Source organism: Chelonoidis abingdonii, chromosome 3, assembly GCF_003597395.2.
Source record: "Chelonoidis abingdonii isolate Lonesome George chromosome 3, CheloAbing_2.0, whole genome shotgun sequence".
In the NCBI taxonomy this organism is placed as follows: Eukaryota; Metazoa; Chordata; order Testudines; family Testudinidae; genus Chelonoidis; species Chelonoidis abingdonii.
Window position 1 is genome coordinate 85429215 of NC_133771.1, and position 26571 is coordinate 85455785.

The 26571-nt window shown below is 41.6% G+C and overlaps 1 protein-coding gene across 2 annotated transcripts in view; it reads left to right on the forward strand.

Moving 5' to 3' along the window:
- Positions 1-21979, forward strand: part of SOBP (sine oculis binding protein homolog) — a 143586-nt gene extending 121607 nt beyond the window's left edge. For both annotated transcript variants that reach the window (XM_075063872.1, XM_075063873.1), the window contains 2 exons: positions 2636-4590; positions 21894-21979. In XM_075063872.1, coding sequence (XP_074919973.1) covers positions 2636-4588 — 1953 coding nt within the window. In that variant the 3' untranslated portion in view covers positions 4589-4590; positions 21894-21979. The remainder of the gene's footprint in view (positions 1-2635; positions 4591-21893) is intronic.
- The last annotated feature ends 4592 nt before the right edge of the window (positions 21980-26571 follow it).

The following is a 26571-nucleotide window of genomic DNA, read 5'->3' on the forward strand; positions in this document are numbered from 1 at the left end:
GACAGAATCAATATTCTCCTCACCTATCTGTGCAGGAGAGGGAGTAGTGCCCTCCCCAAGCTGTAGCCCATGGGAAGTGTAGCCTGCTTGGGAGATTAAGGAGGCACCTTACTCCTTTACACCTAATTCTATACATGGAATGTGAATACCATTTTGGCTAACTCTATGTCAAAAATTACCTTGGGCCAAATCTTGCAGGTGCTACTCCTATTAACTAAGTGCAGACTCAGAGCCAAATCCTCTCTCCTTCCTGAAAAACTCTAAGGGCCAAAGAAGCCTCAGGTTCAGTTTGTGGGGTTTCACTGGATCATTCTGTTGGGGGACAGGGTTTGGCCCCAATACTCGGCACTACGTCCCAGCCCCCATTTGGCACTATGGTTCCCTTAGCTTTTATATGCTTTTCCATGGCAGCTACTCCTGTTTGGGGGTGAGGAACGCCCATCCCAGCAAAGGAATCAGTACACTATAGGAATCCCAGTTGCTCTGAGGAAATGAGGATAATGACCTATGTTGAGTTCCTCACTCAGCTCTCTCTTGGCAGCTATCTACCCCCTTCCCAGTAACCACAGCTCCCCATTCAGTACAAGGGATTTCTGGAGCTAGGGGGAAGTTGTGGTTTGTGCCCAACTTTCTTCTCGCTTCAGAAAATTGCCCCATTTTGCCGGTATCCTCTGTGGGAATGTGAAGAGGGCAAAAATACAGCCAGATCCTCAGGTGGTATAAATTAGTGTAACACTTTTGACTTCTATAGAGCTACACTGGTTTATACTGGCTGACCATCTGGCCTATTGATTTCTAGACTTCAGAGGTGACTTAGTAGTCAAAGGATCATTTAGTTTAATACTTTTTAAATCTTTGAGTCAGGATGAAAACCTCATGAGTGAATAAAAAGAGAGCTAGAGAGTGTATGAGAGAAAGAGAGAGAGAAAAATGGTGACCAAAAAGAGATAACCAAATAGCTGCATAGTTAAAAAAATACTATAGTATGTAGATGTGTGTGTATGTCTATATATATATATATGAATACTCTAAAATGTCACCACTGTTTATATTGAAAGAAAGCTGAGAGTTAAATGAGATGAGTAATCAAATGCCCGACATATGTTGTTTTGAATTGTTTATATGGCCAATAGTTATTAAAATTAATTATCGTTTTAAAGCTGCCATTTCACAGTGATATTCTTTTCTTTTATATATATATGTGTGTAAAGACAGTCATCTTAAAAACACTGTTTGGAAAAGTAAGAATACACCCAATATAGTACTGTATTCTGACATGGTCAGAGGCTCAACGTACTGATTATAGAGAGCGCTAAAATATCTGTGTATGGAATATTTTGAGAACTCAAGTAAATGGTAAAAAATGGTGGGATGGCTTGTGTATGTAAAATTCTGTCAAAAAGTAAGGCACTGAAAAATCTGACATCTGTTTATCTGTTTATAGCTATGGCAAGATTACTCATATTAATTCTTGTTTAAAATGCCATATGAAGGAACTGCATTTGTGCAAACAAGAGTCATATTTGAATTGTAGATCATGTCTGCACCATCTGTGAGAGCTGTTGGTGTTGCAAAATTAATGTGTTAATGAAATCACAATAATTTCTCTGAAGTAATGGATTCTGAAGCCTAGAGTGACTATTTTTTGAACTTTGGTGTCTAGTGGTTTACAATTCGGAAAGCCTTTCACAGCTTAATTAGTTCTGCAGCCTTACTTTAAAAAAAAAAAAAATTGGCAATGCCTTCATCACGCCAGTCATAGCGCAGAAAAGAATAAAATGGAAAAAAAAAAAAAGCCTGTAATACTAACTTTTTGCTATAGTATTTGAAAAGTTGCTAAATAAGACTTCGTCTGCCAAGAAGTTTTACACAAAGTGACTAGTGAACAAGAGTGGGCAAACAGCTCAGAAAATAATTCCAGCTTGTCGAAACATCACAAGTTGGGAATATCTGAACCTTATACAGATTTAATGACTATTTCCAAGTTTCTATTTGGAACACATAGCAAATGATGTATGGTGCTTTTGCTTTTTGATACCATTTAAAATAAGTCTCCCTTTCCAACTTATTATCTAACACAGTTAATAATGTAAAATGTTACAAGGTGCTGTAGCTTAGCAGACGTTATTTGCAGTCATTTTTGTGGAACTTTCTGGGATCCTTTTCAAATTGTTTCTTGATTGTATTTACTGTGTAGCTACTCAACATGTCAAAGAACACGTAGGTTAGGTACCATGTAGGTACATAGCCACATATGCGTGCATGAGCACACGCGCGCACACACACACACACACACACACAGAGGCAGATCTTCAGCTGGCTTAAGTTGTCAGTGAAGCTATGCCAATTTACAGCAGCTGAGGATCTCCTCCACAGTATGGATATATAATATTTAATGTACTGTATAAGACAAATTTAAGAATAGGAGGGCCATAAAAGTTTGGGACATTTAGTTCAGTTATATTCTGATGTAAAAAAAAAAAATAAAACGTAATTTTCACACGATGTTTCTAATTTGTCCCAGTTAGAGAAATAAATCAGATATTTAGAAAGCACTGAAAAATGACTATTAAAATTACATCAAAAACAGAAGATCACTTTTCTTACCTGTTTTGATTTTGTTACTGTGTTGTAGGTATGTGACTGGTGTAAGCACATAAGACACACAAAAGAGTATCTGGATTTTGGGGACGGGGAACGAAGGCTTCAGTTCTGCAGTGCAAAATGTCTCAATCAGTACAAAATGGACATTTTCTACAAAGAGACACAGGCCAATCTTCCAGCTGGACTGTGCAGCACATTACATCCTCCAATCGAAAATAAAGCAGAAGGCACTGGGGTTCAGCTGCTGACTCCAGATTCTTGGAATATACCGCTAGCAGATGCTCGGAGAAAGGCCCCATCCCCAGTGTCTGCAGCTGGCCAAATTCAAGGCCCTGGACCATCAGCATCTACCACTGCCTCTCCGTCTGACACTGCCAACTGCTCTGTCACTAAAATCCCCACACCAGTTCCCAAACCTATTCCTATCAATGAGAATCCAAATATTCCACCAGTTTCTGTTCAGCCACCTGCTAGCATTGTGCCTCCAATTGGTGTCCCACCTCGAAGTCCTCCCATGGTGATGACAAACCGGGGGCCAGTTCCTCTGCCCATATTCATGGAACAGCAAATTATGCAGCAAATCCGTCCACCATTTATTCGAGGGCCGCCTCATCATGCCTCAAATCCTAACAGCCCTTTGTCCAATCCAATGATTCCTGGAATTGGTCCACCACCAGGTGGTCCCAGAAATATGGGTCCCACCTCCAGCCCCATGCACAGGCCAATGCTATCACCTCATATTCATCCGCCAACAACACCTACCATGCCTGGCAATCCCCCAGGGTTACTACCGCCTCCTCCTCCAGGAGCTCCTTTAACTAGCCTTCCCTTTCCCCCTGTCAGCATGATGCCAAATGGTCCTATGCCTATGCCACAGATGATGAACTTTGGATTGCCATCTCTTGCCCCACTTGTGCCACCCCCAACCCTCTTAGTGCCATATCCTGTCATTGTTCCTTTGCCTGTACCTATCCCTATTCCCATTCCCATCCCTCACATCAATGATTCCAAGCCCCCCAATGGCTTCTCCAGCAATGGTGAAAACTTCATTCCAAGTACCTCCAGTGATGCAGCCGGAGCAAAGCCAACAAATAATTCTACGTCCCCTAGAGATTCAAAGCAAGGGCCTTCTAAATCCTCTGACTCGTCACCTAGCTGTTCGGGCCAGTCCTTAAATCAAGCTCCAGTGGTTCAGGAGCATTGTAGAAATGAAGTTGTTGATTTGACTGTCAGACCTAGTAGTCCAATGAACAGTAAATTTAGTTTTCCCAGTGTACTACAGGGTCCACAGGATGGTGTGATAGACCTAACTGTAGGTCACAGGTCTAGGCTACACAATGTTATCCACAGGGCTTTACATGCTCAAGTTAAAGTTGAACGTGAACCTAACAGTGTTGTAAATTTGGCTTTTAGTAGCTCAGATAAAAGGAACTGCAACCACTGCAGGGACAATTGCAGCCCAATTGAAACAAAAATGTTACCTTGCAGCAACCCAGCTCACTGTGGTCCTGTCTCACTAGCCTCTGGCACTTCAGGACTAGAAACTAGTGCAGCAGTTTGCAATGTCATTGTGAATGGCACAAAGAGCACAGAGGGTTCTAAGAACTCAGAACAATCCCCAGAACAGAAAAAGCCTCAACCACAAGAAGAGCCAGCAGTGAGTGAGCTGGAATCTGTTAAAGAGAACAACTGTGCATCAAACTGCCACCTAGAAGGCGAGGCTGGCAAGAAGACTGGGGAAGAGCCCCTCACTGTGGGAGACAAGCAAGACCCCAACCTTAACAACCCTGCAGATGAGGACCATGCGTATGCTTTGCGAATGCTGCCCAAGACAGGTTGTGTGATCCAGCCTGTGCCAAAACCAGCAGAAAAGACTGCTATAGCACCGTGTATAATCTCAACACCAATACTCAGCACAGGGCCAGAGGATCTGGAGCCACCATTGAAAAGGAGGTGTCTCCGAATTCGAAATCAGAATAAGTAAAGGTTTGTGTAAACACTACTGCCTTCTGTGTGAATAGAATGAATATCAGTGTTTTCAGGTATAAGTCAAACTCATATGGATATGGCTTTTGTAAAACAAAGATAGAGATTCCAATTTATTAATGAAAAAAGAGAAAATATTATTATTTATGTTTTTAATATTGTCTTTGTCTTGTATTATCTTTGTATCTGTCAATCCTCCACCCCATCAGCAGTGTCTTCAGCTTTGTGCTCACAGAACATTCCGGTATGGTGCTGGCTGTGAAGTTCTTGTGTTGTGTATGTCTGAACTAGTGGATCTCTGCCTATCACAACTTCTAGGTCTGAGCAGTCAATCTGGTTTTAAATATTTAACCCAACTGGATACTAGCAAGTCATGTCCTCATGACCACAGTGTTTAATTATCGTCATTCCCCCTCAGCAGAGCAGACCAACTCCACTGCTTGCTGCTAGTTCAATGCATGATTACTCATTGTTTTGGTTAACCACAATCATATTACTCCAACCTGCATTCAGAGTAATACACTGACTTCAAGCTGCTTAGACACCATCTCCCATTGGGGATCTTACCATCTTGTCTGAGGTTAATAGGCAGTGATGTTTATGTCCTGGTGGGCTTTAGGATAAAAAATAAATATATGGAGATATACCTTTCTCATAGAGCTGGATGGGACCCTGAAAGGTCATTGAGTCCAGCCCCCTGCCTTCACTAGCAGGTCCAAGTACTGATTTTGCCCCAGATCCCTAAGTGGCCCCCTCAAAGATTGAATTCAACCATGGGTTTAGCAGGCCAATGCTCAAACCACTGAGCTATCCCTCCCCCCCATGGAACTCTGCTCCCTTAAGCCCAGATGCCTGTCTCAGTCCATCTCTCTCTCACTTCTAGAAGCATTTTAGCACTTGTTTTTCAAATTTATATTTTTTATTATGGTCCCTGACTGAGGTCAGAGGGCTCTACTACAATATAAATAATAAATAATAATTCCACCCCCCTGAGGTGAAACAGCGATCCAGAGGCAAAAAAGTTCTGCAACCCATTCCCTTCAACCCCTCAATTCACTGAGTCCTGGTTACAAAACAGTACCTTTATAAAATTAATACTTTAATATATGTCTATTCTTGCTTCAACCGTGTGTGTGCAAATGTAATTGCATTTCCCTTAGATACATGAGATTGGAGAGGTTCTTTAAGAAAAAAAGGGAGCGGCGAGTGTTACAAGAACCCATTCAGAAATCAAATGCTGATGATTTGCTGGATATGGGTTGGTGACATGCCAAATTTTATTACAATCTGTAGAGTATTCCATAACCTCCAGTAAATCATATTTTGTGCTGTCCATTGTAGTACAATAGTGACTCACAGAAGTTGCCATTAACAGGTCAGTATCCATTAACAATTAATATGTTGTGGTACCTGGGATACTGCAATATTCCTCTATGCTAATAATAGAGAATAAGTGCACAATCACAGACACTGTGATGTGATAAATGCTAACTTTTAATATGGGGACCACTGTATTTACTGTTCTTGCTCTTACAGCTTTGAATACAGAATGAGCTCTCCCTTTGCTCACACAGAGTACTTATTTACTTATTTTAATGTCCACACTCATTCAGTGAAATTGAACCCCTATCCTATGCTCCAGGCACACACTGACATTTAAAAATACACTTATTAAATAGACTACACCTGTAAGTTTCTTGGACCAATAAATTAACATATATAATAACTCAGAAGCTGAAAACATATTTAAGATCTTTCAGTCCCTCACAGCTAGGGAAAACAAATGGACCTTGCAATATGCATATTATATTACCTTGCTATTAAAGCATCAAGATCTTTGCTGCAAACACTCCTGTGCTATGCTCAGAGCTCATATCATAGTAAATACTGTTCAAGCCAAACTGTGTAATCATACACACAACTGTGCTTTATATCGGAACAGTGCTTTGATCTATAGGGAACACTGCTGTTTGACTATCTCCCTATTAATTATTAACAGACTAACCCATGCCTGTTGCATTAACCCCATTTACCTCAATCCACAATGTCTATACCATGTTTATACCTGAGCTCAATTCACTTTAGTTTAACATCAGTCAGACTATGGCACTGTAAGCTCAGAAAGCTCTGGCTTCATTCAGATGTTTATCTGTTTGTGGTGCTGACACTATTGTATGTGACATACCTTTGCATATAATATTCCACACAGAAACTGGACAACCTGAGCTCAGACAGACAGTACCCAAAAGACAAAAAAAGGATGGTTCATGAGTCAGTTGTTGTTTCCCCCACTTCTTAAATTCATCAAGCATCAACATGTCTAGCATTGAAAACTATCAGTTCAATTACAGAATGAGTAATCATTTTCTTGTTCACAAAGATGTGTATATATAGTTCGGTATTTCTTTGTTTCTTTGTTTTTGTCACTTATTTTACTGGTAGGTTTTCAGTGACTTAAAAAAAAAAGTTGCACAAAAGAAATGCAAAGGCAGAATCTTTATGTATTTCCAACGAAAGAACATAGCCCCAAACACCCTATAGAAGAAAATGATGTGAATAGTCACCTCCCGCCAAATGACGCCATGGTCTCTGTGAAATGCCAGTGGGTGGTAAAACACACAAACCTGATACTGGGTTTGAGATTATTTGAATATTTCACGTCACATAGAACCCAATAATGGGGCTAACTCTCCTTTGCCACTGCAAATAAAAAGACAGCAATCCACATAGGGTGATGTCAGGTCTGTGGCAGCTCCCCAGTGCCATTCTCCCCTCCTCTTCCTCCCCCCGTCTCCAATGTCAAGAAGCCCCTCTGTGAACATTCCACAGGGGTGATCTTCTGTGGGTACAGAGTGGTTGAGCATGGAGATACAAAACATTGCTGTCCAGCCTCCAACCCCATGCCCCGTGGGCAATCACTGCATATGTTACTGTTGATACCATAACCTTTAGCTTAATTCTTCCTTCTCACTATGAATCCCGACTCCGCAGCAACAGATGACAGTGGGAGGCCATGGCAGTTCAGCTCCTCCAGAAGGCATGCTAGAAAAGGCCTGGAGGATGCTGCTTCCATGGCTATGGTTTAACTTGAATAGCACTGTTGGATTTAAAAGGAAGATAGTCCCCGAATATATTTGTAACCAACTTCTCGAGCGTTTTTCTGATAGGTGTCTGTGGGTGTGAACAGAAGGCAATTCTGAGGCACATGGTCTCTGTGCTGATGACCCTAGCCACAAGCTCTTTTGCCTAACCCCCCTACCTGTTCCATGATGAGGGTAGAGATAATGCCCCCCCCCCCCCCGGCAATGGGATGAGGAAATGCTACATGTACAGATGAACACACTCAGCTTCCCTGTCCCTGTGCAGGAATAAACAACACAAGGGAGGATTTGGTCCCTTATTTTTGTTGACCTGAGCCCTGGCAGTTTAATTATTATGCTGGTCCCAGAATCTCATTAACTTGTTAGAAGAAACGGTCCTGAAAGTTCTTTCTCCCTCTGGCTCCCCTAATTGGGAAATCTGAACATATGTGACCTAATACGTAACTTTTCCTGAATTTAGTTTCCTATCAAATTGTATTTATTGATGGAAATAATCCAGATCTATCCATGCTAGAGTTCTGGGCAGGCAGACAGAATCTGAGGAATAGCAACATGGATGGCTGTAAAAAGGAATCAGTGCAAGTGTGACCTTTTTGGGCAAGACTCTAGATTATATAATGTACCAATTACTTGATTATTGGAAATGCTAATCAGCAACATAATCCTCCATGTTAAAGTTTAGCCTCTCCAGCAGGATGTGGACTGTTAAGCTGGTCTAGCTTGATGCAATTCAAGCAACCAGCTAAAAAGCCTCAGAGCCAGCTCCACAGTGCGAGAAAGGCATGCAGCTTGTGAGAGGAATATCTTGCTGGGTGTAATTGTTTCAATTTAACTGGCGTGAGCTTTCTAAAATTAGCAGTGTTGGTGTTGGCCGCATGCACATAGGACATCCAGGCAGCATCACTTTAACACTACAATTTCAGTGTAAGTAGTTTTTAAGGTGAACAAGTTAAAATGCTACAGAACATCTGGCTAAAATTAAATGGCACACATGGCTACACTCAGAACCAGCTCCTACCTTTGTGTTTGTGTGTGCGTGCGTGCGCACAGGTGCAGGAGGTGGGGGAAGCTAAGGTGGGTGCTTCTTACTCTCTGCAAGCAGAATAGCTTTGTAGCTTTACAGGAAGAGCTAAGAACAGGCCAACTACTGCACTAGCCCATGCACCATGTCCCCATGCACTCACAGTCTGCTGAGTAGGTCATATGCTTAGTCCTGCAGCTGGCTAGTGCATATATTGTGGTCATAATGACACACATGGTGTAGAATGCTTCTTTTGAGGGCTGAAATCATATGTATCCCACTGTGAAATCCCTTCCCCCCCACTGGCCCAGCACAAGAAATCCTGCAGTGGGAGGTGGGATTCCTGAGGCAGAGAACATATCTATTAACCTTTCTTCTGTCTGACAGTTTTCTATGATGCCCTCACTGTAGCAATTCTGTGTATCTACCAGCATCCTGTTCTCCTCTCAATGCACTGACCATGATAGGATTGGGCCCTACATGTCTAAACAAAAACATATTTTATATATTTACATGGTTCCTGCTAGTTATCTTTGTTGACACAGCAGTATAGGCCAGATTCACAGCTGGGGTAAACTGATGCATCTCCACTTGTTTCAATGGAGCTAGGGTGATTTACATTGGTTTAGAAACTGGCCCTCTATATTTAACACAGGCGAAAGCTTTTCTAAAAATAACTCCTATACCTGACATCTTATGAACCTGATTTTTGCCAGTCGTTCTGGGGCAGACTGTTCACATTACAAACACGTACATGTTTGTCTGGAATTGAAGTTCATCCCTGAAGAAATGCCCGATACTAACAGTGATCTTACATTTGTGAATCACCATGGCAGACAGCACTCAGATATATTAAATTAAAGGAGAGTTTCCCAGAGAAATGATTCTCTAAGTGGTGACATACTTGGTACTAGATTTCAGTTCCCACATCTTAGGGTACGATTCCATATCTATCGGGGATCGATTTATGATGCGATAAATCGATCCCTGATCGCTCTGCCGTCGACTCCTGTACTCCACCGTGGCGAGAGGCGGAAGCGGAATCGACGGGGGAGCATATCTTAGGTTGATCCCCCACCTACTGTAGACCAGGCGTCAGACTGTCAGGCTTTGCGTGCACTAAATTGAGCGTGCATGGGAGTAAAGTAGCAGACCACAGTCCAGATCCTCAGACCTGGTCTACACTAGGGGGGCTGTCGATGTAACGTACACACCTTCAGCTACGGGAATACTGTAGCTGAAGTCGAAGTATCTTATTCTGACTTACCTCCCGTCCTCACGGTGCGGGATCAACATCCGCGGCTCCCCTGTCGACTCCACTATCGCCGCTCGCTCCGGTGGAGTTCCAGAGTCGATGGGGAGTGCGTTTGGGGATCGATATATCGCCTCTAGATGAAACGCGATATATTGATCGCTGATAAATTGATCGCTACCCACCGATACGGCGGGTAGTCTGGACGTACCCTCTGTTGTTGTAGATCAGGACAGATCTATTAAAGTCAAAGGACCTGTGCTGATTTATACCAGCTGAGGATCTGGTCCTTTTACTCTTCCACAGAATCGACTGCCATAGGCCACAATTTTCAAACATAAAACCATGCTCTTGAATCCATATTTAGCCACCTACATAAAAATGACCTGATTTCCAAAGGTGCTGAGCACCTGCACCTCCTTTCATACAAATTACAGCTCCTCAGCTGGTGTAAACTGTCATCGCTCTTACTGAGCTAGAACAATTAATGCAGGCAGAGGTTCTGGGCCATTGAGATTTAAGGCCACTTGTGATCTTCAAATATTTCATGACTGAGGCCACTGACTTCAATGGGGATACCCCAAAGACTACTTTGGCCGCTACAGATGTAATTGTCCTCTGTGACTTTTGTGAGAAGGAGCTTATTTTAAAAAAACAAAACAAACACCACATCCAAAGCACTCACTAAGCTGATATGATCCTCTATGCACCACATGTGAAACGTGGGCATCCCATGGAAAGAAAAGAAAATCCATACTTTTTTTAGGAAAGAAAAAACCAATGACTTGATCCTGCAAACTCTTGCTCATGTGAGTAGGCCTCATCCAGATGGATTGTAAGCAATGAGGTTACTTGGGTAAATGATTCTGCTATCAGGCCTCAAAGAAATAAACATTTTGAGACATTTAGGACCTGATTATCCTCCTGTTTACATCAATTCCATCAATTCCATTCAGTGGAGTTGGTGTAAAATGGTTATGAAGGGAGAATCAAGCTCTTCATTTTGTCATTTATTCTTGTACTATTTGAACACAAGGTTTCTGTATCACAGGGAAGGTCTGGAAAAAATCACAGCTCATGCTCAAATGCCGAAATCAGAACAGGCAGCTGTTCTGCAATACATTTATCGATCTTTTACCACAACAACTGAAGGCTCTTCAGAAACATCATCAGAAATTATGAAGTTATTATTGCCTTCATATGCAGGGGGAGACTAAAACAACCATTGAAAATGTCCATGCAGAAGTTCTGACCTACGGGGAGAGCTGGCCCTAAGAGCTCACATTAGCCTCCCAAAAATCCTGAACTTGGGTTGAAAACCAGAAGAAATAGTTAGGCAAGAGATGGACATAATTAAACAGGGAGCATTAGGATTTAGGAAAATCCATTTTAAAATGCAAATGCACATAAAAAGCAGGTAGAAGATTCATGTGAAGTAGCAATAATGTCTTCCCAGATTCCTGACCTGGAAGGTGTTGAACTAATTGTGACAGCGTCCCATTTACATCTAAACTGCCAGGTGTCTCTCCTTGTCTATCGTTAGGCCCCATCCAGCAAAGCATTAAAGTTAAACACATTCTTAACTGCTTTACCGGATTGAAGCCTTGCTACTCAGTTGTGCTTCTCATTGTACATCAGGTCATTTGTGTTTTGATAATGAACTATGCTATACCCACGTGAAAAGAGCTTGGGGTTGGGAGTGTATTTTTTTGATCCCATGAAAGGAACAAATCAAGTAAACATGGAACTGGTACAGAGCCAGCAAATATAAAACATTTGCTTCCAAAAAAAAGTGTATTAAATCTATGGACCCCATCCTGCGAGAGTCTAAGCACCCTCAGCTCCCACTGCCTCCTGGGAGAGTTGAGGGTGCTCAGCAGTTTACAAGAGTAGGCCCTATCTCAGTCTCATTTGCATGGATTTGCTTCGCCAGACATAGTTTTGGTATTTGAAAAGAATGGTATTCCTGTACAACATGTGTCTCAATTTGTAATAATATCCTTCCTGCAGCTGGCTTAGTTTTCCAAGTGTTTCTAAAATGTTACTGTCTTAAATTTGAGCCAACCTACAATAACAAATTATCTAGACGCAAAGTGGCTGAACTGCATTTGTTGGAAGAACACCCCCACCCCCGCTGCATTTCATCTTCCAGTCCTTGTTTTGGACATTCAAACTGTGTAATATAATCATCCTCTATGGAAGCACATTTTTTTTAAAGTTGTGGAAATTGGGTGGCGTAGAAGGAAACAACTATCTGGTTCAGATTTCTTTGCAAAGTTCTGCAGCCCATCAACGACCTATTGATATTTTAAACCTATGTTTAAAGCAATTTTCAGCTATTTATTTGGAGCCCTTGTGGCTAACTGTAAATCTTTATATTATTATGATTTGTTGCATGCTCATGCTTCAAATATTTATACTCTTTTATGATCCACTTTTTAAGTACTTTATCCAAAACCCCATTTCCCACAGGAATTCGGTAATCTAGTGATGTCCGAATACTGATACAGAAAAAGAGATACATGATGAGGTAACTACAGACTTGAATGCTGTTCCCAACTTTCTGCGTTCAATTAAGATGCAAATTTTGCATGATATGGCAGTAGTTTACCAATTACTGCTGAACCAGCAATAAAAATATTGTCTCTATATTTGTAGAAAAATTTGAACGATGGGAAATTCTGCAACAATTACTGCTAGTTTAAACTATTACCAATAATCACAAGGGACACTCTAAAGCCGCTGGCACGGCACCTGTGAAATGTTCCAGCTATAAGTTATTTTCTCCATACATTCTTGATTGTTATCCCCTCCTCTGACATAATCTGCAAGGCTCTTTGGCCACTTTTTGAGACCCTATCCTGCACCTATTAAACTCAATGAGTCTAATTCTGTTCTCAGGATTTGATCCTGCATGACTGAAATGAATCAGAGCTTTACCGACACTAGTGGGAGATGGACCAGGCCCTTACATTGGTATAAATCAGGAAAAATGCCACTAAAGTCAGTGTGAAACCAGAGAGAGATCAGAATCAGTCCCCCTAGTTGCAGCCTCAGGGTCTTGACTACAATGGGGCTCATTCCTCAAACACATGCCTGTGGGAGTAGGCCTTAGACAGACAGGTAGTCCCATTGGCTTCAGGGTGGCAAGAGCTGGCAGGATTAGGATCTACAAGTCTTTGTTGTGCCTGCTGTAATTTGATTTGTGTATTTAATATTAAGAAATCCAAAACGTTAGTTTTTTAAAATGTCTCTTTTAATATAACCCAAGATCATATAATTTGTGTAAATGGAGTAAAAAATGGGAACATTTGTACGGAAGCAGTAAACAACTCAACAAACCTGGAACACTTCCGTAGGACTTTTCAGGCATTAACTAAGGAACCCTCACAGCAGCCCAGCCAGATAGCTCAGGATTGTTGCCCCCATTTTACAGACAGGGAATCTGAAGCAGAGGGGCAGATTCTGAACTCATTTACATTGTTGTATCTTGACTGACTTCACTCCCAGCTACCAGCTTCTGTGCCACTCCATGTATAATATTTTATATAGATGAGCTATAGGCAGCTAAACATATTTGCAAATAATTTACATATGACCCTAAATTTCAATGTACAGTCAACACATCCATCCCTGAGCACCACAGGCTGTGGGGCAGCCGGGGCACTCCCTAGCCCCTCCTCCTCACCTTCTGCCTGCTGCTGCCTCTTCTCACTGCTGCTGCCAGCTGCTCCTCCTTCCTCCTTTTCCACTTGGCACCAGCAGGGAAAACAGCCTGAAAAGAGGTAGAGAGTCAGAGTGCTCAGCCCTGGCGCCACAGCAGCTCCTGGAGGCCAAAACTGGCAATAACAGGCCAGTCCTGCTCAACTCATAAGGTTTCAGCAGACCTGGGGGAATGTTCCACATTGCTGCCAAATGTGGCATGGTTGCGATAGAACCATGACTCTTGGCAGCCTTGCTTTAGTGCTGTGACATCAAATAACCTCAGTGTAAATGAGAACAAAGGCCCAGACAGGTTAAGTGATGTGCTGTAAGCCCCAGAATGAGTCAGTCTTAGAGCGGAGATTAGAAGTGCAGTGTCCCTCTGTTCATACCATGGCCTAGCATTTATGCATACTGGCTTATGTGTCCCTCAGTGTCACCAGAGTATAAACCAGTGGGCTCCCTTTTCAGTGATATCAGTGGGAGATGGTGCCATGGGGAGTGGGGAGGCCACAAATGCTGATTTTTTAAAAGTAAAACTGAAAATGTTGTGAAGCTTCATTATTCTTTTGATCATGATCTGCAGAGTGTTAAAATCTGAAAGACTTTAAAATGTGTGTGAAATTACACAAAAATTGTATTAAATGAGAATTGGCTAAGGGGAAAAGATTTTGCTTGTTTGTAGGAGACAGGGTTATTAATGTGAGAGGGTAGGAACACAAATTGTTATGTGGAGTGGATTTACCTCAGCACAAAAAACTTATGCAGGGCCCTACACGCTGTGAAACTCTGTTTTAAGGATTTAAGTGAGACATGGGAATGGGATGAATTTTACCCTAGTAGTGCACCAAGGAATGAACAACAACTGTAAGGGTGAGGTGCGGGGGTGAGGGAGGGACATCAGACATAAGCAATAATAATTTTTGAACTAGCCATAGTTCATCAGCATTGATAGAAGTAGGTAGTAATGAATATAAATATAAATCAGAAGTTAGGAATTGTAGAAAATTGAATAAGGGAAGCAAAGGGACACAAGAAGAAATCTATGGCCAGCAGAGTTAAGGACATTAAGGAGTTTTTTAAGTATATTAGGGAAAAAAAAGAATCCTAACAATAATATTGGTCCATGGGAAAATGATAGAATTATCAATAATAATGCAGAAAAGCAGAAGTGTTCCATAAATATTTTCTGTATTTGGGAAAAAATCAATGATGTACTCATATCATATAACACTCCATTCTGCTAGTATCTCAGAAGGATGTTAAACAGAAGCTACTAAAATTAGACATTTTTAAATCAGCAGGTCTAGATAACTTGCATCCAGATTGTGAAAAAAAGCTGGCTGATGAGTTCACTGGACCATTAATGTTAATTTTCAGTAAATCTTGGAACTCTGGGGAAGTTCCAGAAGATTGGAAGAAAGGTAATGTTGTGCCAATGTTTAAAAAGAGTAAATACGATGACCTAGATAATTACAGGCCTGTGAGGCTGACATTGATCCCAGGAAATGTAACGGAGCAGCTGATATGGGACTTGATTAATAAAGAATTAAAGGAGGGTAATATAATGAATGCCAATCAACATGGGTTTACAGAAAATAGATCCTGTCAAACTAACTTGATATCTTTTTTTGATGAGATTACAAATTTGGTTGATAGAGTTGTATAATAGACGTCTGTAGGGCATTTAACTTGGTACTGCATGCCATTTTGATTTAAAAAACTAGAGAGATATAAACAAACATGGCACACATTAACTGGATTGAAAGCTGGCTAAATGATAGGTCTCAACATATAATTGTAAACTGGGAATCATCATTGAACAAGCAGGTTTCCAGTGAGGTCCTGTGGGGATCAGTTCTTGGCCCTATGACATTTAACATTTTTATTAATGACTTCGAAGAAAAAATAAAATCATCACTAATAAAGTTTGCAGGTGACACAAAAATTGGAGGAATGGTAAATAATTTAGAGAACAGGTCACTGATAAAGAACAATCTGGATGGTTTGGTAAGCTGGGAGCAAGCAAGCAAGATGCATTTTAATATGGCTAAATGGAAATGTATAAATCTAGCAACAAAGAATGTAGGCCATACTTACGCAATGGGGGACTCCATCCTGGGAAGCAGTGACTGTGAAAAAGATCTGGAAGTCTTGGTGGATACTCAGCTGAACATAAGCTCTCAGTGTGATACTGTGGTCAACAGGATGAATGTAGTCCTTGAATGCGTAAACAGGGGAATCTTGAATAGGGTAGAGAAGTCATTCTACCTCTGTATTTGGCACTGGTGCAACTGCTGCTGGATTACTGAGTTCAGTTCTGGTGACCAGAATTCAAGAAGGATGTTGATAAATTGGAGAGAGTTCAGAGAAGAGCCACAAGAGTGATTAAAGGGTTAGAAAACCTGCCTTATGGTGATAGACTCAAAGAGCTCGATCTAGTTAGCTTAACAAAGGGAGGGCTAAGAGGTAAGTTGATTACAGTCTAGAAGTTGGAACTAGACAAATTCAGACAGGAAGTAAGACCATAATTCTTTAACGGTCAGAGTAATTAACCATTGGAACAATTTATCAAGTATCATGGTGGATTCTCTATCACTGACGATTTTAAAATCAGGATTGGGTGTTTTTCTAAAAGATCTGCTTTAGGAGTTATTTGGAAGTTCGAAGGCCTGTGTTATACAGGAGTTTAGACTAGATGGTCACAATAATTGCAAATGCCCTTGCAATCTATGAATCTTGGTTGAAATCTGAGTGTCTGCCCTCCTGATCTTAATAACACAAAACCATGAGGGAGCGCAAAAGTGAAAAGAAATGCACTTCAGCAAGATCAGGCAAGAAGCTGACCGCTGATGTTAGAAATGTTTAAAGTTTAAAAAATAATTGCTCCCTGCTAGGGCAGAGACTGCCCAATGGATCCAAATCACAGTAGTTCTGGAAAACAAAATGGAGTCCTAAATAGGGAGCAGAAATGCCCTGCCCCATGGATGTGGAACAAATTAAAAAATAATAACCTAAAGCTGATCCTTTACATGTTATAGGGTGACAGTCACACCATACCCAATCCCCACTCCATGGAACCAAACACAGGGCCAATTTCTGCTCACTTGTGCACACACATGAATCTGTTCTCATTGGCTTTAAAGGAAAGCTACATATGCATTGAGGGCTCAATATTTATGAAGGTCCCATTGTGCTTGGGGCCACGTGCCTTTAGGATATAAGGGGGAGAAGAGATTCCATTTATCCTCTCCTTATGTTCCCTTACTTCACCTGGAGCTGGGAGCCATGTCTATAACATCCATACAGTGTGGTCTTTGTGCTGCAATAGTCACAGCTGCTCCTTAGAACCGGATCAGAGCAAAAACCAAAGCAATAAAAGAGGGTAACAAGTGCTATTGCTAGGCAGACAAATTTTCAAAAGTTGCCACAGATTTTGAGTACCTCCATTTTTGGATGTTCAGCTTGCTTTTCAGAGGTGCCAAAGACCCACAAAATTCCCGTGGCAGCAAATCGTTCAGCTTTGAGGTGCAATTCAGCACATGATCTGACTCAGTGTAGAAAAGAGAGGAGCCTCCATCTCAACTCTCCTTTATTTGGGTGGGGTGAGGGGCTCAGAGCAAGATGCTGTTGTTCATCCTTCACCTGCCCCTAGCCTCTTTTCTTTTCACAGAGCAACATGTGTGATGTTTTTGGCAAAAGATTCTATTTTTTTCTTCTCTCTCCTTTACCTGTGTGCCCCTGGTTTTATCTGCTCTTCCTTTCCCCTTTTTGTTTGGTAGGAATTTTTCCTCCTTATACTTGGATTGTCTTTCCTGTATGAAAGGTGTGAAGCCCAGGAGTGCTGTTAAGAGTGGCCAATGGTCTCACCTGCCAGCTTGGCTGTTACCTGTGGGTGGGATTTCTCTCCCATTGTTCTTCCATAGGGCTTGTTCTCTGGTAAATTTGGAAGCACTGCAACCACCACCTCCTGTTAACTCCTAAGTTCCTGTCCAGCCCGAGGGACTCTGTGGGTGTTATTTGCTCCATTTTTGCCAGTGATTTAGTTGATTTGTGACATACACGAGTACTAGTAAAAGTCTCAGCTGTATTTCCTGGCTCTAATCACCTGACAAGGATCAGGCTAATAGCCTTGTCAGATGGTCAGTATTTATCAATTCCAGTGGCTAATTTAATAGTATACCCTAGTCTAGATGGATAGACTAAATTAGGTTAGAGAAGAGGATCCAGAGTTAGACCTAATTTAACCTGGTGCAATTTCACTGAAGGCTTTTCTAGGAATAGGCACAGATCTTACACAGAGAAGCAAGAGCTAACAGCTCTTTCCCAGTTTCTCCCAGAAAGTTCTTCCCTAAATATAAAGTTGACAGTAGGGTGACCAGATAACAAGTGTGAAAAATTGGGATGGGCGTGGGGGTAATAGGTGCCTATATAACAAAAAGCCCCCAAAATCGGGATTGTCCCTATAAAATCAGGACATCTGGTCACCCTAGTTGACAGCGACCATTGCATTATCTACATACGAACTCCAATGTATCTTTATGACAATTCAGTAACACAGTTCCCTTAGGACAATACTGTTTCTAGCCCTTGCTTGGCCACACAGAGTAAGTCCCAGGCATGCCTGTTTGAATTTTTAAGGTCTGTACAGGTTACAGCTCCAACTGCCGAGTGGGAGGCCAGGGGCTGCATATCTGACCCACTGTTAACAAAAGACCCAGAGCTTGCAGGATGTGAATGAAAAAAAAATCCCTTTGAAGTTAATGGGAGTTTGTTGTGGTAAGAACTGTGTAAAGAACTCTGAATTTGAGCCCAGCTGACTTTGTCCCTGAATTTGGGTCCCCTCTGAAATAAAATGTCAAAGCTCTGTGTGCAGAAATGCTTCCCCCGGCTGTAGTGATGTGGTGCCTTTTCTGTAATTTCATGGAGAGGAAAGATAAATCACTCACTGTTCAAAGGGGAAGGTTTTAATGATAAAGCTTGAACTACTCAAAGAGTTGCTAAAAAGCACTGAGCTATTACAAATAACAGATGACCCCAGCGTGTTTACAGGGCTGAACATGCTCCCATGCCTGCTTCAGCTGCACTCTTGTGGTTTATGACCTCAGCAGAGCCTCCTTGAGAAAATTATGGGCTTGTCTTCGCTCTGGGGCCATTTATGAACCAGGCGTCTTCTGGCGCATCACAGCTTTCATGTTCATTGCCTGGTTGAATTAAGTACTGTGTTAAAAGCTGGAAAGCTCCGCCAGCCCACATCAATGATCACCCGGGACTAAGCCTAATTCTCAGTCACCATATTGTTTCTGAACAATTTGATGCTGCGGTTGGAGTTGAAGACTGAAAAAAGTAAGAATGGAAAAAATTGTTTTCCTTTAGTGTTTTACACCCTCTCACTATATATATAGGTCTGTAGTGTTTTATACCACAGAGCTCACAGCTCAGGTGTCTAAGATAATCACAAACACTATTGTAACTGACTCTGCTTAGTCTGACAGCAGGGTATGAACCCAGGAGGACCTTCAGTGCTCAAAGCATGAGCCTCTACTGCTTGAGGTAAAGGGCTGTAGCTTCATTAATTAGAGGCAGTAGTTGATCCATAAACCTCTTATGTGGGCTGGCCCCTAGAAGGGACAAACTCCTCACTGTGCTAGTGTGAGTTACAGTATTATGCAAGGTGTTTTATCTTCTACCTCTCCTGCATGCCTAGTCCTTACCTGTAACTTCATCTCAAAGATTATAAAAGTAAATAAGCTAATGCAGTGGTCCCCAACGCGGTGCCCGCGGGCACCATGGCGCCCACGGTGGCGTCTAAATGCGCCCGCATCCTGGCTGACGGCGGAGCATCCGCCGAAATGCTACCAAATTGCGGCATTTCGGCGGTGACACCTCTTGATGATGTCACTTGTCAGCAGCAAGTGACGTCATCGAGAGACGTCGCCCCTGAATTTCTGTGGCATTTCGTCAGCGACGCCTCTCGATGGCGCCGCTTGCCACTGACAAGTGACATCATTGAGAGGTGTCGCCACCGAAATTCAGCGGCATTTCGGCAGATGCTCCACCGCTGCCATGGTCTTTCGTCTGGCGCCCGCCAGACAAAAAGGTTGGGGACCACTGAGCTAATGTGTATTTTCTTAATTCTATGAAACAGTCCCTGTGCTTTGGGTGCACAGTGAGACCATCTTATGGCTTGGACTCCATTATTCTCTAAAACCTTAGAGGGAAATCCTGAAGCATATTATCCATCTCCGTCTGTGCACTGGGCAACATTTTCCTCCTCAGTCCGCATTGTTGTTCCTTTACCTGCAGTGTGAATTTCTGATACCCTATGTCTCTGAACTCATGTCCCATGCAGAACTTCTGCTGTCCTCATGACAAAGCATGGAAGAATCATAAAGTAAATTCAGGGCTAGCACAGAGAATGGTGCCAGCAGAGCTGCACAGGTCATGGGGGCACTGCAGCGAGGGTGAAGTTTAATATGCATGTTTAAATGCCACATGGTTGGGAGAATGAGCAGCAGCTAGCGATCTCTGTGATGATAATTGAAGCCCCTTGGAAAATGGGAGGCATCTCCCTGTGCAACGCTGGGATACATAACTGCTCCCTGCCCTTCCATTTCATATGTAATCTTGACCCACTGTTCCCCTAATTCCCTCCATAAACACTAGTTCTGCACTTCTGCAAATACTGCTCTCATGGAAATGAACCCATTTCATCCTCAGATGGCATGGGATTTGCATGGGTTGGGGTTAGCTGGGGGAGAGAAAGTGTCACACTGCATCTTGGGTCTTTCAGCTCAGAGCAATCACATGACTTTGCAAGGGGCCATGCATTTTCTTGAGTCAGCCCTGTTTATATAATAGCATAACTGAAGAGGTTGGCAGAAGGGCATTCTAGGTGAGGAGCCTGGGCTCTGATCCTCTCTTCTGCCTGTTCACCAGAGCCTGGAGTTGCTGATCTTTAGGACACATGGCCAGACACTCCTCTGTGAAGAGTGAGTGAGGAGGGAGAGGGAGTCATCGAGGAGTCTGTCATGCAGGGTATGATGGTGGCAGGGCTGTGATGAGAAGGTTTTCTGGGCATGGTGTAGATTTGTTAAACTTGCTCTAATATTCTTTATTAAGGTGTGTGTTTTAAAAACCTCTAATGTGCTTAGAGTACAAGTGCACAGTTAGCCTAATTACATGAATAAACAACCAAACTCTAACACTGGTGTCCAGGGTGAGTTGTTCACCTATCATTGCTGGGTCCAGGTCTCCAATTTTTTAAAATTGTGATAGCTTAAAAACGGGGATGAGGGCTAGTTACTGAGAGACAATCAGTAATACAGTCTAACCTCATAGTTACAGAAATGGAGGTTGTTTAGAACTCGAACAAAACATTATGGTTGCTCTTTCAAAAGTTTATAGTTGAACATTAACTTAATACAGCTTTGAAACTTTACTATGCAGAAGACAAATGCTGCTTTTGACCATCTTAATTTAAATGAAATAAGCACAGAAACAGTTTCCTTATCTTGTCAAGTTTTTTTAAACTTTCCCTTTATTTTTTTTAGTTTTCATTTAACACAGTGCTGTGCCGTATTTGCTTTTTTTTCTGCTACTGCCTGATTGCATACTTCTGGTTCCAAATGAGGTGTGTGGTTGACTGGTCAGTTCTGTAACTCTAATGTTCATAACTCTGAGGTTCTACTGATAATTAAAACAAGCAAGTGAGAGTTAGTAGCTATGTGCTGTCTTCCCAATGCTACCATTATTTCTGGCACTGTGGGATCCTGGGCAAATCGAATATCCTCCATGGCTCAGTCCTTCTATCTGTTTAATGGAGATAATGATACATATACTTTTGTAAAGTACTTTGAGATCCATAGGTGAAGAGCACTGGATAACTGCAAGAGATTATTACTCACCTTTGATATGCTAGACTAAAAGGAGGGAGGCAAAAAGTATTACTGATGATTGTATCTCTCCCTAGCTTGTTTTAAGGAGAATTCCTCCATGTTCTAATATGCTTCCATGAATCTTGCTGCAAAGGAGGCTTTGCTGACTTCACCATATACTCACAGTCCTGGTAGTATCAGGCAGACATACCTGAGGATGAAGCAGTGAAACTGGTGTCCTTACATAGGACACTTTTAAGCTGCGTTCCCAAGCTCATGCTTGTGCATACATTCCCTGCAATGAATCATCCCCAACTCTTTCTGACCAGCTTCTCTTGTCTGTTTTACAGGAATGCTCACTGACAGGGTACCTTGCATGGAGAAAGGGAGCAGAGCAAACCATGTCACTTCACCGAATGATGTCAGCTGGGCTGCTCACCACCCCATATGACTAAAAGTCAAACAAATAAAGCAGCTTCCTGTCATTAAGTCTCTCAGAGGAAGCCTCAGTCCCACGGGTGCCTTTGGCCCAGAAGACAGCCTATCATGGACCTACGCAATGTGCTCCGCATTCCCACTACCACCTCCTCTTCTCCTTGGAGGAACATGTTTTCCTCTTGGTTTCTTGCTGGGGAATTTTTCCCTCTTGTTTCAAAAACCACCCGGACCAATGTAGGTACTTTTCCTTCTCTGACTCCAAGATTCAGATATTTGAGACTGGACAATGATATGGATTTTTTTTTTTCCAAAAACTGCTGTGGTTTTGCTGCTACACCAAGAATCGTGATTTGCATTGTATGGTTTTGGACCTAGTCATGTTTTGATGGGGGAAAGGGGTTTTACTGGAGTAGCAATGCTTCAGAATCATCTCTGTCCTACCCATGATGCACTTTTAAAGGAAGAGTTAGAATATTTTATTGGCTAATATACTTTCCTTGTTATTTTTACAAAGGCCACCTTTATCCTTTTTAATGCCATATTTTCAGTGTTACACTTTTATGGCTTTTAATTTTTGATTTGACAGATGTAAGAAGCAGCATGAATAGTTTATACTGTGGTTTTTCAGAGCCTGAATGCCAAGAGAACTCAGTAAATGTTTATTCTTCTCAGCTTTCTCTTTAAATTCCCCTAAATAGCGCCCCATTTGGGAACAGAGCAAGAGTGTTGAACTAAAGACCAAAATTCCCTCAAGGTGTAAAATAATCTGAGGGGAATATTTGCTGGGCGTCATGAAAGACTTGGATGAAATTTCAACCCTGATGGTTTTCAGTGATCCAGGAAGCCAGTGAGACAATCTCTCCATATGCATAGCCCTTTCATGATAATTAGAATGGTATGGACAAACCAATGAAAACAAGGGGTAAAGTGAGAAAGATCCCCCATGATTCTGTTTCACTGTTTGCTTTCTCCTGTCATGGTTAAGAGAAATGTGCAATTCGATCCTCAATCAGTGGGTGGAGGATAACAGGGTAGAATTTACTTGTGTGCACTTGTACAGTTGTAGCCAAGAGTCCAAAAGTACACTAGAGCATGTATACTGGCACTGAATTGGTAAGACAGTTGTGGAGTATCCCATTCTGACAAATACAAAAAAGAAAAAAAAATTCAAATCACCTTGTGATTCAGTGTAACTGTTTACTAACTTGAATAAAGCAATTGTTCACTCTCAAGTGTTCAGAGTACACCTCTTCTATAAGGCTGCTGTTAGGAACCAAGAAACAGGTTGCAAAAGAAGTGTCCCTATTAGTCTCAGTAAAGTTGGGAGCAGGGTGTCAAAGCCAATCACACCAGAGCCTTGTAGTGACGGTGCACTATGAGCACTATGTATATACTGTATTTCTATATTTTCCTTTGTACAAAGTCACTTGACAAGTCAAGGTACTGTTTTACAGGTGCTCCTTATTTATTAGAGCTGTGAACGCTTGGAAAACACGCCAGGCGAGTGAGCGAGCTTTTTAAAAAATATTTAAAAAAAAAAAAAAAAAAAAAAAAAGCTCCTGAGCCTAGGGGACGTTACTAAGAGCTACCAGAGAAACATCTCCAAGAAAACAAGAACACGAAGCACTTTCAATGTGCTCACTTTCTCTCTGGGCTCACAACACTTCTCTCTCTCCCTGACTGGTGTCAGATTTATTGAAAGAAAATAAATCTCCAAGAAAAAAAATGCACTTAAATGTGCTGTTGTTTTATTTTTTTTTCCTGTGCACATAAAGTTGTTCTTTTCTCTCCCTGACTGATCACAGATCAAGCAAAATTCAATCTGAAATCTAAAAAACAAAAACACCTTGACAAGTGTTATTTTTATTATTACTTGTATTGTGGTACTGCTGAGGAGTCCTAGTCACGAGCCAGGCACTCACTGTGCTAGGCACTGTACAAATAGAAAACAAAAAGTCAGTCCTTGACTCCAAAGCTTATAAACCGAGAAACAATCATTGGAGACAGACAGACAGATGGTTCTTAGAGGCTGAATCTATGTTCACTCTATTTTCTCTCTGACGATTTCTCAGTTTCCATAGTGATCATGGAAGGGAAAAGCACTTCAAAGTGTTGAGTTAGGCCCTGATCTTGCAAAGAGCTCCCTATGATTGGACCATTATGCTGGGCAGAGCCTCATTGACTTGAATGGAGCTCTGTGCAAGTGTTGAAGCCTGATTGCACTGCACTGCAGGATTGAGGCTTCAACTCATTTCTTCCATCTTCTGTAAGGTCTCAGTTCTAAGTATCTTCACACACTGAACTCTCACCTAAGTCTCTGTAATATCTACACACATTCCCATGTATTGGGCTCTGAATAATATCATACAGTGGTGTTCACCTTTCAAGTGTTATCCTATGGATTCACAAATGTTGGTTCCTCACTGTTAGAGGACTTTGAAATGTCTGGTGAGCTCTGTTGCTTTTGAAGGCATGATTTCATTTACACTGCATGGTAAGCACAACAAGCAAGATACTGCGCATGCCAGCTCTGAAGGAACTGTACACCAAAGCTTGCCTCCCTACTAAGCAACTTCCTGTATCTTTAATTATTTAATCATCTGAATCTGGTGATGACAGGATGGCTGTGTATACTGATTTTGCTTTTGTCAGTTGTCCAGGATTGTTAGCATACATGTTGACCCTTCTGAAAACCCTTTTGTTTTCAAGATTACAATCTCTCTCTCTTTCTCTGTAATTATTTTTTCCAGAAATAAATAAGTACAAAAAATCATAAGGTAAGCAAGAGGTTCAGAAAGCAATACAATTTGAAGACGGGCTACACAAAAACTTTGGATTTGTGAAAATTTGCCTAGATAATATTTATCAAACCATCCCAATTTCTAAGCCAGAGTTTGGGTAGTCTGGTTGGTCACTGTTTGCCCATCTACAGCTGTACTCCAGTGAAGAAGTGTCTGAATACACATGAAATTTCAACTAACTGTAGACCAAATGGTATGATACATCATGCAAAGGAAAACTTTTTTTTTTTTTAAACCCAAATTCATTCCTGGTACAAACCCAACAAAATGAGTGGAACTACCAACGGATACAGTTGTTCCTTTGTGATTAATGGGATCTCAGCAAAGTAGCACACCATTATGATCACTCACTATTATTATTATTTATTACACACAATATAGCCACAATGACCAAGCCATTTTTTTTTTCTGAGAGAGTTTACTACCTAGAAGGCAAGCAAAGAAAGGCAGGATGCCCTGAGAGATGCACAGGTAGGTTCCTACCCGTAACAGAAGTAATTCCAGTTCTTCCATATGCAGTTCTGAGATACATAGAATCTCTTCACAAGGTGAATAGAAGAAGCTTTAGATAGGTCTCTAACAAACTGTATCTCAGGCCTGCATTTCATCAGGCTGCTAGTGAAGTTAACAAGAGGTTTTTCATGAGACAGCAGCATAGGCTCTCATTGAATAAAGACCTGTTTCTGCTCTCATAGAAGGCAGTGAGAATTTTTCTCTTGACTACAAAAAAAAGCAGGACAGAGCCCTGTAAACATCCTGAATTAATTACTTTCTGTACTGACTGTGTGTGTGCTGGGGGGAGAGGTTCAGAATGAAATAAAAAATGTAAAAATATTTACTCCACTTTTGTGAAGTAAAATGTCCTATCACATGAAAGTATTTCACATGTTTTTTCCTTGCTAAATGTTTGAAATGAATTTGCTTTGTTCAAATAGTCACTATGGGCCAAATTTACCAACATAATGATCTGAATAGGATATCTCATTCCCAAGGCCTTATTTGGACATCCAAATTAACACCCGCCCATTTGGAGTGCCCATATACGGAAATGGTGGCCCAAACTTTGATGCCTTGCTTTTAAAAATGGGCTCAGAATATGTAGTGAGACAATCACAAGGCTTCAGTTAATAACAGTTTTTGTTCAGAAGAAAGGCCAAATTCTGCTTTAATTCACTCTGGTAAATGTTGGTTTCAGTGGAATGATTCTAAATTTACAGAGGTGTAACTGACAGTGGCATTTGCTCCTAAGATGACTTTATTTTAGGCCCCATCGCATCCTGATCAAACCTGACCGTACATTTGGTTCTGTGCGTCCAAGGGCACTGCACCGAGCATACAGCCCTATCTGTTCAGGGCTTAAGACTGATCAACTTCCTCAAAGTCAATAGATTTGAGTTATACTGATGTAAGCCAGAAGAGATTCTAACCTTGCAAGTCTGTCTTATCTGTTCAGACGGAAGATGTCCCTTGGTAGAGTATTTTGAAGTGTGGTAGAACAAGTACACACATATGACATGCCATTGGTGCCTCATTGATAGAACAGTGTCTGCTTGTGCATGGGGTAGGTGAGAGAAGTTAGTCTAAGCAGTTCTGGAACTTTTACTTGGAAGAAAAGGACACACTAAAATCAAATTTAATAAATAATAATATCCGTTATTCTATAGGCATAGGCTAAAACATTGCCACTCATAAGAGCTGAAGGATACAGTAGTAGAAAAGTACTGCAGAACTTCGAGTGATTGCTGTAGTCCAGGAGTCGGCAACCTCTGGTACGTGGCTCGCCAGGGTA